Source organism: Microcaecilia unicolor, chromosome 1, assembly GCF_901765095.1.
Source record: "Microcaecilia unicolor chromosome 1, aMicUni1.1, whole genome shotgun sequence".
NCBI lineage: Eukaryota > Metazoa > Chordata > Amphibia > Gymnophiona > Siphonopidae > Microcaecilia > Microcaecilia unicolor.
In genome coordinates this window covers 256479855-256495085 of record NC_044031.1, presented here as the reverse complement: position 1 = coordinate 256495085, position 15231 = coordinate 256479855, and the positions used below count along the sequence as shown (strand labels likewise).

General features: G+C 42.0%; 1 protein-coding gene across 1 annotated transcript in view; it reads left to right on the top strand.

Moving 5' to 3' along the window:
• Positions 1–15231, top strand: part of SLC4A7 (solute carrier family 4 member 7) — a 413178-nt gene that overhangs the window by 137535 nt on the left and 260412 nt on the right. The window contains 3 exon segments of the mRNA XM_030205798.1: positions 2935–3073; positions 3373–3533; positions 12766–12954. Coding sequence (XP_030061658.1) covers positions 2935–3073; positions 3373–3533; positions 12766–12954 — 489 coding nt within the window.

The window sequence follows — 15231 nt, the reverse complement described above, 5'->3', positions numbered from 1 at the left end:
GGTAAATTTTTTTAGGTCAATCTCAGTTACGTCCTCGCCGTTGCGAGGCCCAATTGACCATGGTTGTTGTTTTGAGTGAGCCTGGGGGCTAGGGATACCCCATCAGTGAGAACAAGCAGCCTGCTTGTCCTCGGAGAAAGCGAATGCTACATACCTGTAGAAGGTATTCTCCAAGGACAGCAGGCTGATTGTTCTCACAAACCCGCCCGCCTCCCCTTTGGAGTTGAGTCTTCCCTTGTTTCTCTTTTGCTACATACTGGACTGGCCGGCTCGAGCCGGTTTCGGGCGGGAAGACGGCCGCGCATGCGCGGTGCGCGCGAGGCTAGCAAAGGACTTTGCTAGTGAAGATTCCGATTGGAGGGGCTGCCGTGGACGTCACCCATCAGTGAGAACAATCAGCCTGCTGTCCTCGGAGAATGCCTTCTACAGGTATGTAGCATTCGCTTTGTGTTGTAGTTTAATATAGTAGCTTATTATATGGTTTTGAAATTTTCAATAAAAAAAAAAATCATCCTGCTAGTGTGTTATCTACTTTCCCAACAAGCAGATGAACACTGACAGTTTGCCTGTCGGCAAGAAAACATCCAAAACAAATACTGGACAGCTTAATTATATTTGAGAAGGCAGAGTGAACATTACAGAATGGGTGAAGTAAATAAAATGGGGCCTGAAAAAAAATGTAAGATTGGTCCAGGCTTTAGAAAATGCTTCCATTTGGTGAATAAAACTACTGCAACTAGCTACTTTTCTTATGGATGGAAACTAACAAAAAAAAATCTAGTAGTAATATTTATCCTAGAGAATGTAAAAAAAAAATTATATAGATGAATTTCATTGTAAACTATTTCAGTGTATGGTGATGGGGAAACAGTATATCCTTCTTTTTATTGATAATTTTCTGTTCCTTTGATTTGAAGGTTTTTGTTAAAGCCCCTTTTTCCTTTAGCGAGAACAGTATGAACTTCTTAAGCCTTTGAGTTAATATTTATTTCATTTATATCCCATATTATTCTCAATAGATTAGGCTTTATACTCATTTTGTTTGGTTCTCTAAACCACTTCCATCTTAATACCCTTCCAAAGGTACATCCCCCAGATTTGAATTCATGGTGGCGGTTTACTAATGACCTAGGCAATGCACTATAACCTCCTTTTCTCTGTTGATAATACCTTTATGCATAAAACTGAGTATAGTTACCTTTCTGTATTATATTGGTTACTTTCAGGTCATCTGAAATAATTATTACTACTACTATTTAGCATTTCTATAGCGCTACAAGGCGTACGCAGCGCTGCACAAACATAGAAGAAAGACAGTCCCTGCTCAAAGAGCTTACAATCTAATAGACAAAAAATAAATAAAGTAAGCAAATCAAATCAATTAATGTGAACGGGAAGGAAGAGAGGAGGGTAGGTGGAGGCGAGTGGTTACAAGTGGTTACGAGTCAAAAGCAATGTTAAAGAGGTGGGCTTTCAGTCTAGATTTAAAGGTGGCCAAGGATGGGGCAAGACGTAGGGGCTCAGGAAGTTTATTCCAGGCGTAGGGTGCAGCGAGACAGAAGGCGCGAAGTTTGGAGTTGGCAGTGGTGGAGAAGGGAACAGATAAGAAGGATTTATCCATGGAGCGGAGTGCACGGGAAGGGGTGTAGGGAAAGGACGAGTGTGGAGAGATACTGGGGAGCAGCAGAGTGAGTACATTTATAGGTTAGTAGAAGAAGTTTGAACAGGATGCGAAAACGGATAGGGAGCCAGTGAAGGGTCTTGAGGAGAGGGGTAGTATGAGTAAAGCGACCCTGGCGGAAGATGAGACGGGCAGCAGAGAGTATTTGCTCTCATGTCTCATGTCCATTATAAAATAATGCTGAGCTGTAATAGGACAGCTTTGGAGCAAAGAACTCCTTCTGTTTTGATAGTGAGTTCTCTTTATTGCCAAGAGGTGGTTCTCCAGTGTTCAGGTTGCCTGCTTTGCTTATGCCTAATTCTGGTCCTGATGGGTGCTTGAAATAGCTGACTGGCAGAAGAGAGAATTACCAAAACAATGAGAAAATGCAGTCATGCCTAGGATTATATCAGGTAGAATGAGGCACCTGGGTTTTTGATTTAGGTATAAAAATATTTATTTGTCTACCTAGAAAGATTGAGAGCCAAAAACAGGAGTTGGTGACAAATCCTTTGCTGACACTGAGCAACTGTAGTGTCATTTAGAGTGGTGGTCAGCTTTTGTTCATTCTCAAGATATAGGTGATATTTTTTCCCTGTAAACCATTAAGACAGGAGAAATCCTTAGCGTGTAGGATGATAAAAGCAAGGGAGAAAGGTGACTATAGCCAGAGGAATATAGAGGGGCAACTGAGAAGTGGTTTGCCTTCCCATAGTCTTGGAAAATAATTATATTCTTATATCCTACTGTCCATTTTTTATGGATAAAGGATAAGATGAGCCAGACCCTCACAAGCCTGATCAGAATAAATTTAGTTCTTTTGATCTTGTCCATGCACAAACTGATGGGGAAGCTGAAGTCCATTGTACTAGTAGGCCAACTATAAAATTAACCCAGTTGTCACTGGTGAGGCTAAAAACAAGAAGAAATTTAAAAGGTATACCCATGAATATGAATAAATTATTACATTCTCTGTGTGATCTGTTGGACCTTTGTGTGCATGTCTGTTTTCCTTGGTTTTGTAGTATTTTCAAGGTTCTGTCTGGTTCTCTCTTCTTTGAAGTCCTTGCATTCAACAGTTTACCAGAGTTTCAGACCAATAGTTGATATAATAAAAACAATGTTCCATAAAAGCATTTTCTAATAGAATTGCAGTGTCAACCATGTGCTTTGCCATGTGAGATTTTGGAGTTGGTCTAATGGAAAAAAAATAAGCTGGCATGAACTTGTTCACAGACATTTTTTTTATCTTTATGCTTTTGACTTCCATCAAGATACTCCTTCACAGCGAGTGCAGTTCATCCTAGGCACAGAGGATGATGACGAAGAGCACATTCCTCATGACCTTTTCACCGAGATGGATGAACTTTGCGTCCGGGAGGGTGGTGAATGTGAATGGAAAGAAACTGCACGGTACCTTGTCTTTCAAGATTAAAGTCGAACAGTAATCAGTGATGAACTGACAGTTGGTAGTTTTTCTGCCTAGTAGGACAGAGCATAATTTTTTTTTTCCCCAGTAGCATCTATATCAAATACAGAGTAGAACATTGTCACACGGTGGTTAGAGTGATAGATGGTGTGCCACCTACATAGAAAAGTTTCTGTGCTAGTTAGCCAGCCAGTAGGGACTAGAACGCCATAAACTTTGCAGTACTGCAAGTAGATCACCCAGTTTGTTTTTGAGTTTACATTCTCCCTTTGTTTATATTCAGGTGGTTAAAATTTGAAGAAGATGTTGAAGATGGAGGTGACCGATGGAGCAAACCTTATGTGGCAACTCTTTCTTTGCACAGCCTCTTTGAACTGCGAAGCTGCATATTGAATGGGACAGTCATGCTGGACATGAGAGCAAATACTATAGAAGAAATATCAGGTGACTGCATATTAGTTGGGATGTTATTTGTAAGTAGTCCTCTGAAAAGTAGTCTTATGGATGTGTAGTACTATTTTATAAAACAGGGTGTATTTGGTAGGAGAAACAAACCTAAAAAATATTTCTTGGGTGCCTTGCTGCCCACTGATCTCTCATGGGGTTCATTTTGGTAAATTGGATCACTTGATGAATAGGCCACAAATGTCAGCTACTTGTGTGCTACCAGGGAAGAAAATCACAGCTCTAGGTATGTACTAGCCTCAAGGGTTCCCCCCGCCCCCCACAATAAGTATGGTTAAGTCCCTGGCCTGTGAGAGCTCTCAGGAATCAGTCTGTGGACCTTTGCCCTGATTGAGCTTGAAGGGTTTCTTTGCCTCTTCAGCCCTGTGTCTTAGCCTATGTCTTAGAGTGGTTGGACTGGCAAGAGTTCCACACAGCCTCTGCTAGTGAGTGAGTGATGGTGGGGTGGGGGGTGGGGGGGGGGGGTAAGCGCCTCTTCTCAGTTCTAGGATTCTAGCTTGTGGGCTTGGTCCTGGGTAATGGTGATATCTGTCTAATGTGGCCAAAACTTGGCCAAGGATGCTGAGTTATGACCTTAAAGGTTTCCCCTCGCCAGGAGTAGGACCACAGAAGATAAACACAAATAATAATGGAAGTGAGGTTGATCTTGAATGATTTTCAAAAGACAGTGTTCTTGAGGAGCTAGCTAAACTAAAAATACATAAACCAGTGAGTCTGGATGGGATATATTGAGGATACCGAAGGAACTTAAGGAAGTTCTGATGGCTCCACTGTATGACCTTTTCAATACTACTCTAGAATCGGGAGTGGTCCTAGAGAACTGGAGAAGGGTGGATGTGGTCCCTCTCCATAAAAGCAGAAGTAAGAATGAGGCTGGAAGTTACAGACTGGTTAATCAAACCTCTGTGGTGAGTAAATTAAAGGAAATGCTTCTAAAACAGTGGATGCTGTGGTTCCTGGAATACAGTGAGTGTCTGGACCAGAGGCAGCATGGTTTTACTAGAAGTAGGTCTTGTCAGAAGAATCTGATGAATTTCTCTGACTGGGTGGCTAGACATTTAGATCCAAGGAAAGCACAAGATGTGGTGTTGTGAGCTGTCAGGCCCACCCAGGACTATTGTTGGCCCTGCCTCTTGAGTGATGTCACTCTTGGGCATGGGGTGAAGAAGGCCGGGTTGATGCCGGAGGAAAGATGTTGCTGTTGTCTTCTGCCCTTCTGTGCTTCCAGAGCTGATGTTTGAGCTGTGTGCTCCTCGGATCATTCTGCTATAGCCTCCTTCATGCTGCTGTGAGCTGTTTTGAACGGTCAGAACTATGGCTGGACCTGCCCCTTGAGTAACATCACTCTTAGAAGCATGTGGTGAAGAAATCCGGGTCAACGCCAGAGGCAGAACGTGGCAGAGGAGCGGGCACCTCCTTGGTCATACTGACGAAGGAGCTCCTTTCGGTGCTCCTTTGGGTGGACTTTGGGGGAGGTTTGATAAAATATTCTTTGTATTTAGTGGTGAAAGTTGATTATGGCAGAGACTGAGGTGGTTTGGGGGGAGTGGGAGGTATGGATCGTTAGTTGGGGGTAAGGGTTGTAAATGCTAGTTTCCAGGGGTCACTGGGTATTTAAAAAAATGTGTTGGATGGCAGGGAAGGGTTGAATAAGGAGATAGTGAAGGTTGGGGTAATTAATGCTAGATTATTTAGAAATAAAGCTGTGTTGTTGTATGATCTGTTGGAGAAAGGGAGTTATGATATTTTTGTGTAACGGAATCTTGGTTATTGAAATCTGACCTGGTATTTGTACATCAATGCTGGCCTGAGGGTTTTAAGTGGGAGTGGGTGTGCCATAGTTGGAAAGTTGGGCGGGAGTGAAGGTGTGGTTATCTTTTTCAGGAAAACCTTGAATTTACAGTTAATATTCTCAGAAGTTAGTACTTTTGGGAAAATATTGGTAGTGAAGAATGAGAAGATTGTGTTTGATGTGTTGTATTGTCCTCCGGGAGTGATGAGTACTGATTGTTCTCCATTGTTAAAATTTATGCTCGTTCGGGTGATTTTAATGTTCCATTTGATCCAGTGGAGGAATGAGTTTTGAAGAGGAATCGTGTTATTTTACTTACTGTCTGCTGTGCAGTTAAATCAGTTGATTAATGAGGCTACTTATTGTACAGGGCACCTGTTGGATCTGGTAATTTTGTTCCTGGGATTGTTGCATGTGTCAGTTATCAGTTGTGCGAGCAGTCCCCTGGTTGGATCACTTTTTGATTTCTTTTGTTTTGTGGCTTTCTTTTGATACTGTTGTGGTTTGGCTGCAGAATGAGTTGATAAGTGTCCGTTCGCAGTTTGAGGTTAAAGAGTTATGGAATTGTTTAATATGAGTATTGATGAAGGACATACTATAGGGGAAGTGGTGGAGATTTGGAATAAGACCTTATGTGCGATGTTTGTTAAAGTGGTGCATGTGAGAGATGCCTTTGGAGGATGGAACCTGTGTGACAGATTTGGAGGGAATTAAGGCAGGCTGAATGTAGGTGAAGAAAATCCCACGATGTGGATGATTTTTGAAAGTTTTCAATTAAGGCTTTCTTAATATCTTGGATTTTTCAATAGGCTGAAAAATGAATATTATAGGCAAAGAGTGAAAGATGCATTGTGAAATATTTGATTGATGGTTATAAGGAGAGAGGGGAGATCTTGGATCCTGATGCACTAGTTTTTGATAAGATGGTACAGTTGGATAAGAGAGTGGAAGGTAAGGAGGATGTGCTGGGGATTAGGTGCCAAAGTGATGGATGTGCTGAGACAGGGATTAGATAGAAATCAGTGTTTTTGTTTAGTATCTTTGAATGTATCATCTGTATTTGATTCAGTTGATGCTAATGTACTGTTTCAATTGAAGCAGTTGGGAGTAGATGGTAGTGTTTATGATTAGTTTACTTCCTATTGGAGTGGACGTGTTATGAGGGTGCAGAGTGGTGGTAAGCTTTGAGTTGTCTGTTATTGAGAGGCATGCCTCAGAGGTCGGCTCTGTTAGTCCTTTTATTTAGTGTCTATATGGTCCCTCTGTGTCGAGTGTTTGAATTCTTGAGGGTGGATTATCGGCTGTTTTTTGTTTTGTTTTTTCCCCACTAACATCTTGGGAGGCTGCTTTCTCAACTTGGATATCTGTCTGTAGGAAAGCGATTGGTGAATGGATGATTCTGAATAAGCTTGTATTGAATGTGGAAAAATGGAAATTATGATTGTGGGAAGGATGATAGAGGAGAGATGGCCCTGGATGATCTAGGTAGGGGAGTTAAGTTCTGTGAGAATGGAGATAAAGTTGCAAGTGGTGACTTTGGACGCTCAGTTTTCAATGCATTCGTCTTTTTATCAGCTGCATTTATTATCAGTTGAAGCCAAAGTGATTTTTGTACCATTGTGCAAAGCATAGTGTTATCAAAGGTAGATTCTTTGTATTTGGGAATATCGAGTGCGAAGGTTCAGGTGTTGCAGTTGCAGCATCAGCCACCACCCTTGCAAATGGGAACGTATTACACCGGTGTTAAAATAACTGCATTGACTGCCTAAAAGATTCAGGGAACACCATAGAGTCCTGACTTTCATCAAGCTGTGTATAGGAGGGTTCTGTGGTATTTGCGGTCTGTGGTGAAGCTTTCTCTTCGGGTATAGATTAAGATCCATGCCACAAAGCATTTGGTGTTGGATTTGATGGTGGTAGCACATTATGCTGTGACAAGGTGTTCAGCTTTTTCAATAGCAGTGCCTGTATTATGGAATGCCTTACCTGGCTGTTTGCACCTTTGTTCTAATGCCTTACATTTTAAGAAATTTCTTAAGACTTGGCTTTTAACTTGGGCATTTTTGCCTGTCTGATGGTGGCACCTGTGTGTCTACAGAGTAGGATTTCAGCAGCATATTTGTTTTAATTGTATTTTGTTTGGTTTGATGTTTTATGTTTGTTTTTTTGGAAGCCGCTTAGGTTTGAAGTGGATTATAAGATTTTTTTAAAATATATTTCAGGAAAGCCTTTGACACAGTTCTGTACAGTTGATTTATAAGTAAACTGAACACCAATGTTATGGGTTCTAAATTGATTTGGATTAGAAACCGAGTGGAAGATTATAAAAGGTAGAAGTAAATGGAGTTAACTTGGGGGGGGGGGAGGGGTGTTACCAGTGGTATGCTGCAGGGATTGGCTTGGGGCCTGGTTCTTTTTAACATTTTATAAGCAATATTATGGAAGAGTTGCCTTGTAAGGTTTGCCTTTGTAGATGATACCAAAATCTACAATCGTTTTCAACACCCCAGATGGTGTGGATAATATGAGCGATCCAGTGAAGCTTGAAAAATGGTCTAGAATTTGGCAGCTAAGACTTAATGATAAAAAAAAAAATGTAGGGTCATTCATTTGGTCTGCAAAAACCCATGGGAGCAGTACAGTATAGGGGATGAAGTATTTCTGAGCATGAAGGAAGAGCAGTACCTGGGGGGACTGTACTTGACGATATTAAGGTGGCCAAACAGATGGAAAATATGACAGCAAAAGCCAGAAGGATGCTTGAGTGGATAAGGAGAGAAATGGCCAGCAGGAAAAAGGAGGTGGTATGTATAACCAAAGGCTTGCACAGAGGTACTATTTAAAGTACTGTGAACAATTCTAGAGAACATACCTTTAAAAAGAGTAGAGAATGAAGTTGGTCCAGGTAGTGGCTATTAAAATGCTCAGTGGTCTTGTCATAAAGTATATAGGTACAGACGGGTTTCAATATGTATACTTTGGAAGAAAGGCAGGAAGGAGGAGATATAGATGTTTAATTATCTCTCTCTGGCATAAATGTACATGAGGCAAGACTCGGTTGAAAGGAAGCTCTGGAATGAGGGTACATAGGATGATGGTGAAAGGGTTACAGACTCAAGAGTAATCTAAAGGAAATATATCTCTTTATGGAAAGGGCATTGGATGCTTTTAACAGTCTCCCAGTGGAAGGGGTGGAGACACAGGTTGTATGTTGTATCTGAATTCAAGCAAGTATGGGACAAGTACAGAACTCTGTTGCTTATCTCAGTGATTCCCAAACCTGGTCCTGGAGGCACCCCAGCCAGTCAGGTTTTAAGGATACCCACAATTAATATTCATGAGCAAGATTTGCCTGCCTTGCCTCCACTGCACGCAGATCTATCTCATGAATGTTCATTATGGGTATACTGAAAACCTGACTAAGTGGGATGCCTCCAGGACCAGGTTTGGGAACCACTGGCTTATCCAGTTTGCCTATCATCCATATCATCTACTAATCTCTACTATCCCTTCCGCTCCCTTATATTCTTTCTGTCATTTTCTCTGTTTCTATGTTTTTCTTCCTTCTCCCTTTACTCCTGCCTTTTTCCGTTTCCCCTTTTATGCTGCTTGTCTGCCATTAAAAAAAAAAGAGAGGAAAAAAGAAATTGGACTGGAATGAAGTACTTTGGGATGGCAGGCTGAGAGCAAGGGATGCCTGGTTCAAGTCCTGCTGCAGGTGATCTTGCAAGTCACTAGCTTTTTTTTTTTTCCTGTGATTATTATTATTATTAGTTTTTAACGGTGGGAGCAGTGTCTCTTCTGATGATGGGTTCTTTAGGCAGCACTGCTGGAGAGAGGTTTCAGGGCGATAGAGCATGGTGGCGCAAGGATTGCTGATGACTATGGATGAGTGAGCGTGCCTAAGTTTCAAGATGTGCAACATTTCTACTTGGTGGAGAGAGACTTCACAAACCTAGTGAGGTGAGAGTGGCTATCTTTGGGGTTCCCTCTGCCATTGAGGGCCACAACAAGGCGGCTGCTCAGAGTGTGTGGCATCCAATGCAGTTGCATGTGGTTTAAGGTGTGGCTCGGCTTCTCATGCTTCGGCATGGCAGCCATCTTGTGCTGGCTGGAGAGTATATTGGCATGGGCTGGCTTGTGAAGGTTACTTAATTACCTACCAAACTAGGGAACAAATTCACAAATATTTTCTTTTACTTTTTTCTTGGATTTGGTGATAAAACCAGCTCCTCCTCTTGTTCTAGCTGGACGAAAATGGTGTTAAAGGGGCGATCAAGGAGGACAAAGCCGTAGCGGAGAAATTAAATGAATTCTTTGCTTCGGTCTTCACCGAGGAGGATTTGGGGGGGACACCGGTGCCGGAAAGAATATTTGAAGCGGGGGAGTCGGAGAAACTAAACAAATTCTCTGTAACCTTGGAGGATGTAATGGGTCAGTTCAGCAAGCTGAAGAGTAGTAAATCACCGGGACCTGATGGTATTCATCCCAGAGTATTAATAGAACTAAAAAATGAACTTGCGGAGCTACTGTTAGAAATATGCAATCTGTCCCTAAAATCGAGTGTAATACCGGAAGACTGGAGGGTAGCCAATGTTACTCCGATTTTTAAGAAAGGTTCCAGAGGAGATCCGGGAAATTATAGACCGGTGAGTCTGACGTCGGTGCCGGGCAAGATGGTGGAGGCTATTATTAAGAATAAAATTGCAGAGCATATACAAAAACATGGACTGATGAGACAAAGTCAGCACGGATTTAGTGAAGGGAAGTCTTGCCTCACCAATCTAATGCATTTTTTTGAGGGGGTAAGCAAACATGTGGACAATGGGGAGCCGGTTGATATTGTATATCTGGATTTTCAGAAGGCGTTTGACAAAGTGCCGCACGAAAGACTCCTGAAGAAATTGCAGAGTCATGGAATCGGAGGTAGGGTATTATTATGGATTAAGAACTGGTTGAAAGATAGGAAGCAGAGAGTAGGATTGCGTGGCCAGTATTCTCAGTGGAGGAGGGTAGTTAGTGGGGTCCCGCAGGGGTCTGTGCTGGGTCCGTTGCTTTTTAATGTATTTATAAATGACCTAGAGATGGGAATAACTAGTGAGGTAATTAAATTCGCCGATGACACAAAATTATTCAGGGTCGTCAAGTCGCAGGAGGAATGTGAACGATTACAGGAGGACCTTGCGAGACTGGGAGAATGGGCGTGCAAGTGGCAGATGAAGTTCAATGTTGACAAGTGCAAAGTGATGCATGTGGGTAAGAGGAACCCGAATTATAGCTACGTCTTGCAAGGTTCCGCGTTAGGAGTTACGGATCAAGAAAGGGATCTGGGTGTCGTCGTCGATGATACGCTGAAACCTTCTGCTCAGTGTGCTGCTGCGGCTAGGAAAGCGAATAGAATGTTGGGTGTTATTAGGAAGGGTATGGAGTCCAGGTGTGCGGATGTTATAATGCCGTTGTATCGCTCCATGGTGCGACCGCACCTGGAGTATTGTGTTCAGTACTGGTCTCCGTATCTCAAAAAAGATATAGTAGAATTGGAAAAGGTACAGCGAAGGGCGACGAAAATGATAGTGGGGATGGGACGACTTTCCTATGAAGAGAGGCTGAGAAGGCTAGGGCTTTTCAGCTTGGAGAAGAGACGGCTGAGGGGAGATATGATAGAAGTGTATAAAATAATGAGTGGAATGGATCGGGTGGATGTGAAGCGACTGTTCACGCTATCCAAAAATACTAGGACTAGAGGGCATGAGTTGAAGCTACAGTGTGGTAAATTTAAAACGAATCGGAGAAAATTTTTCTTCACCCAACGTGTAATTAGACTCTGGAATTCATTACCGGAGAACGTGGTACGGGCGGTTAGCTTGACGGAGTTTAAAAAGGGGTTAGATAGATTCCTAAAGGACAAGTCCATAGACCGCTATTAAATGGACTTGGAAAAATTCCGCATTTTTAGGTATAACTTGTCTGGAATGTTTTTACGTTTGGGGAGCGTGCCAGGTGCCCTTGACCTGGATTGGCCACTGTCGGTGACAGGATGCTGGGCTAGATGGACCTTTGGTCTTTCCCAGTATGGCACTACTTATGTACTTATGTACTTATGTACTAGATACATTTCTATTAGGGCTGTACATCGGTTACAGTTGCTAATCCCACGATCAGCCGCAAACTTTTTTAATCGCATAAAGCACCCCCTCACATTTCCTTCTGTACAGTGCAATGTATAGAGAGCAGATGTAAAGTCTCAAAACTGACATATTTCAATTTATCTCACCTTTGTTGTCTGGTGATTTTATCTTTCTAATTATCTTGTTCACTGTCTCTCTGATTCTGCTTCCCTGTGCTCTGAACTCTGCTTCCTAGACCTCCTATTCACTATTTCTTTTTTTTTTTTTCTCATCCTTCACTCCCCTGCCCTATATCCATCTTTCATATTTAAATTTGTTCCATTTTTTTTTCTTCCTTCTCAAATCTGTCTAGTTTCCATCTCTTCGTTTCCCTCCATGGACACCATCTCCTCCTGTCTTTCTTCTCTCCCTTTCCCCTTCTCTCCACGGTCACCATGTCCTGGCATCTCCCTTCCCTCCTCTCCATGGGCATCATCTCTTTCCTTCTCCCCTACATTCCCCTCTGTTGACACCAATCTCGTCCCTTCTTCCCTTCCTGCACCATCTCTGCCCCTTCTCTTCCGCACCCTGGACACCATCTCTTCCCTTCTGTCTCCTTGCTCCTATCCTCCCTTCTCTCTCCTCCCCCTTCCATGGGCACCATGTCTCTCTCTATATCTAGTATCTATCCCTCTGAAGTACCCCCTCCCTCGTGTCCACATATCTCTCTCTTCCCCCAAACATCTCTAGGGATTGCCTTTGAACATCTCACAAGTTCTGGAATAGTGGGAAGCTATGCAATGGAAGGAGAAATTAGGTCTTCTCTGATAATTCTTTCCATTAGTTCTTACTACTATTCCAGAGGCCCACTCAAGGTTTCTGAGATGTTTAGTTGTTCGAAGAAATGAGTCGGATAACAACTGTCACCTTGCATGGTGCTTCCTCCATGTCTCCTTGCATGGTGCTTCCTCCATATATTCTTGTTCTCTATAAGTTGTCCCAAGATAAAAGGTCCACATGTTTGCTCGTCTGTTTAGTGCTAGGTTAGCAGTTGTTTAAGGTTGTTGTGTTCTGATTTTCTCCTTACTGCTTTTCTACATAAATACTGAGGAACTGGAATGGATGCCAAGAGATAGCTCGGCTTCATTTTCAGTTATCACCACTTTCTGGTTGATTGACACAGCTACTCCACAGGTTCTAGAATAGTGGGAATGCCTAATGGGAAGAAAATTATCAGGTAAGACCTAATTTCTCCATACAAAGTTTCTAATATGTTTACCTTTTTTTTTTCCTTTTGTTTTTGTTTTACCAGATATGGTGTTGGACAACATGATCACATCTGCCCAGTTGAATGAGTCTGCGAGAGAGAATGTTAGAGAAGCACTTCTAAAGAGACACCATCACCAGAATGAGAAAAAACTGAGCAACCGTATCCCATTGGTTAGATCCTTCGCAGATATAGGCAAGAAACATTCTGACCCTCACTTGCTTGAACGAAATGGTGAGAAGTTGTAGCATCCAATTTATACTAATAATTTGAAAATGCTATTCAACTGGAAGTTGTGCGTATAAGCTCCCTCTCCCCCAAACAAAAAATCCAACAGATGTTGAACAAGTATCCAATTTTTAGTCGTCATTTGGTATGTATTAGGTGTGTTATTTTGTGTGGCTGAATAAAAAAAAGTACAGTGGTAGTAACTTTATGACAAATGGGTTGAGAATGTATTGAGTTTATTTACTCCTGCCAGAATTCTATGCCAAAAAATCAAAATTCTGTGCACAAAATTTGCAAATTCTGCAAGTTTGTCATAATTTAACTAATATTACAGCCCTCCTCCCTGCACACAGATACCATCCATATTTTTCCCAGCCCCCCCTGCACCCACATACCATCCACCTTTTTTAAAGCCCCTTTCCCTTCTATCTTTTTTTTACAACCCCCTTCCCTCCCTCCCATCACACACTGTCCATTTTATTTTATTATGCTCTCTTGGGGTAAGAGGAGTAGGAGCTGCACCAGGAGTACCTCTTCTGGACAGCAAACTATCCCACTCTTTCCTGCCCACTGTTGCTACTCTGGCCCAGATCCACTGCTTTTCCCCTGTGGCCGCCGAGACTTCCTGTAGTAGTCTTACGAGATTACCACTTGATGACTTGCTGGCTTTTGAAGAAGTGGTGGCACCAGTTACAGAGTGTCAGCAGCGGGCAGAAAAGAGTGGGGTTCTTTCCTGCTCCTGAAGAGATAACTAGATCATCAGGTGTGATCAGGTAGGGCCCACCGAGGCACACGGTTGGGGGGGGGGGGGCAGTGGCCAGCCTTTACCGCGGGCTGTAGAGGGTCCACCAAGTCTCGGGGGGGGGGGGGGGGGGGGGGCAGCCAGCCAGCCAGCCAGCACTCAATTTTTGTGCAAAAATGTTGAATTCTGTGCAAATTCTGGTTATACAGAATTCTGGCGGGAGTAGTTATTGCAGGACTTGACTGGTTAAAAAAGCAATTCAGCACTTATTTTGAAGTTCAGATGTCAGTTTTTTATAACCAAGCTTTGTTATAAAGGGGACCACTGTATTGCTGTTTTCTGTTTGCATAGCATTGCATATTTTGTAGTGGATGTGGTGGTGGTCTTCCTTGCCTGCATGCACAGCCTGGTTTTGTGAACATCATTGATGTTGCACTGAACATTCATGTCATCCAAAATAATGTTCTCAGTGGATCCTATTACTGATGTAGATGGTATTTAGTCTGTATGACAAGACCGTGTTAGGTACCTCTGTCCCCATTTCATCTGTACTGGGATTATAAAAATGTCTTAATCTGCTTCCTGTTTGCATTTTTTCTTTTGCCATACTTTGTTTAGGCTTAAAGTAAAGTTTATTATGTCCTTCAAGTTCAGTTTCTGTAGGGATTTTTTTTTCTTTTTTAATTTAACATGTTTTAAATTTTTTTTTATTTTGAGTGAGAAACCTAAAAATGAGCGAGTTACATTTTAAGTGGAGATTTGTATCAGTAGCACTTACTGAGCTTCTGTAAAGACATTCTTAGGGTGATGTCATCTACAGAATTAAGGATTTTCCTTTGTACTGTTTTAAGAATAGTTGCTTAAATATGTCATTTAGAATGATCAGGCGTTAGGAGTGGTCCAATGTTTTCTCATAGTAAGCATGGAAAGACTGTTGCACTCATACTAGCAATGAAGAGCAGTTAATAACCAAGTTTGTTCCTAGAATGAACACATTTTTCTCCTTGCATTTTTGTCACGTAGTCAGATTGTTTTTTCTTATGGAAAGTGTTGTCTTGTGCCCTATAGTTAACCTAAGATATGCAACCTTTTTTTTTGTTTGTTTGTTTGTTTTATTTCTGGTTTCTTGTCTGCATTTTGTCTCCAGCAGCAAGAGTTGAGTCCTGAATGAAATAAGCAGATAGCAGCTTATCACTGTACAGTTCAGTAGTGTGACATCGTATCACTTCACAAAAATTCACACTCAAGTAGTCTCGGCATTGCGCTTGAATGAGATTATGCAGAATCAAAAAACAGTTTCATAAGAACAAAGGAGTTTTTAAAAAATCTTTGAGCAATGTAGTAAGTAATGTGTGTAGTAGGCTTTTTGCTTTTTATATTCTGATGGAGCTAACTTCTGAAAAGGAAGAGTTACTCTTACACAGTGAGCTCTTCTGCTATGGTGATAGTCCAGTCTTACACAATATTTTGGATATCTTAAAGTTTAAGCTTGATTGAGGGTTCCCTTTATTCTGGTTTAAATATGGTTAACCTTTCTTAAC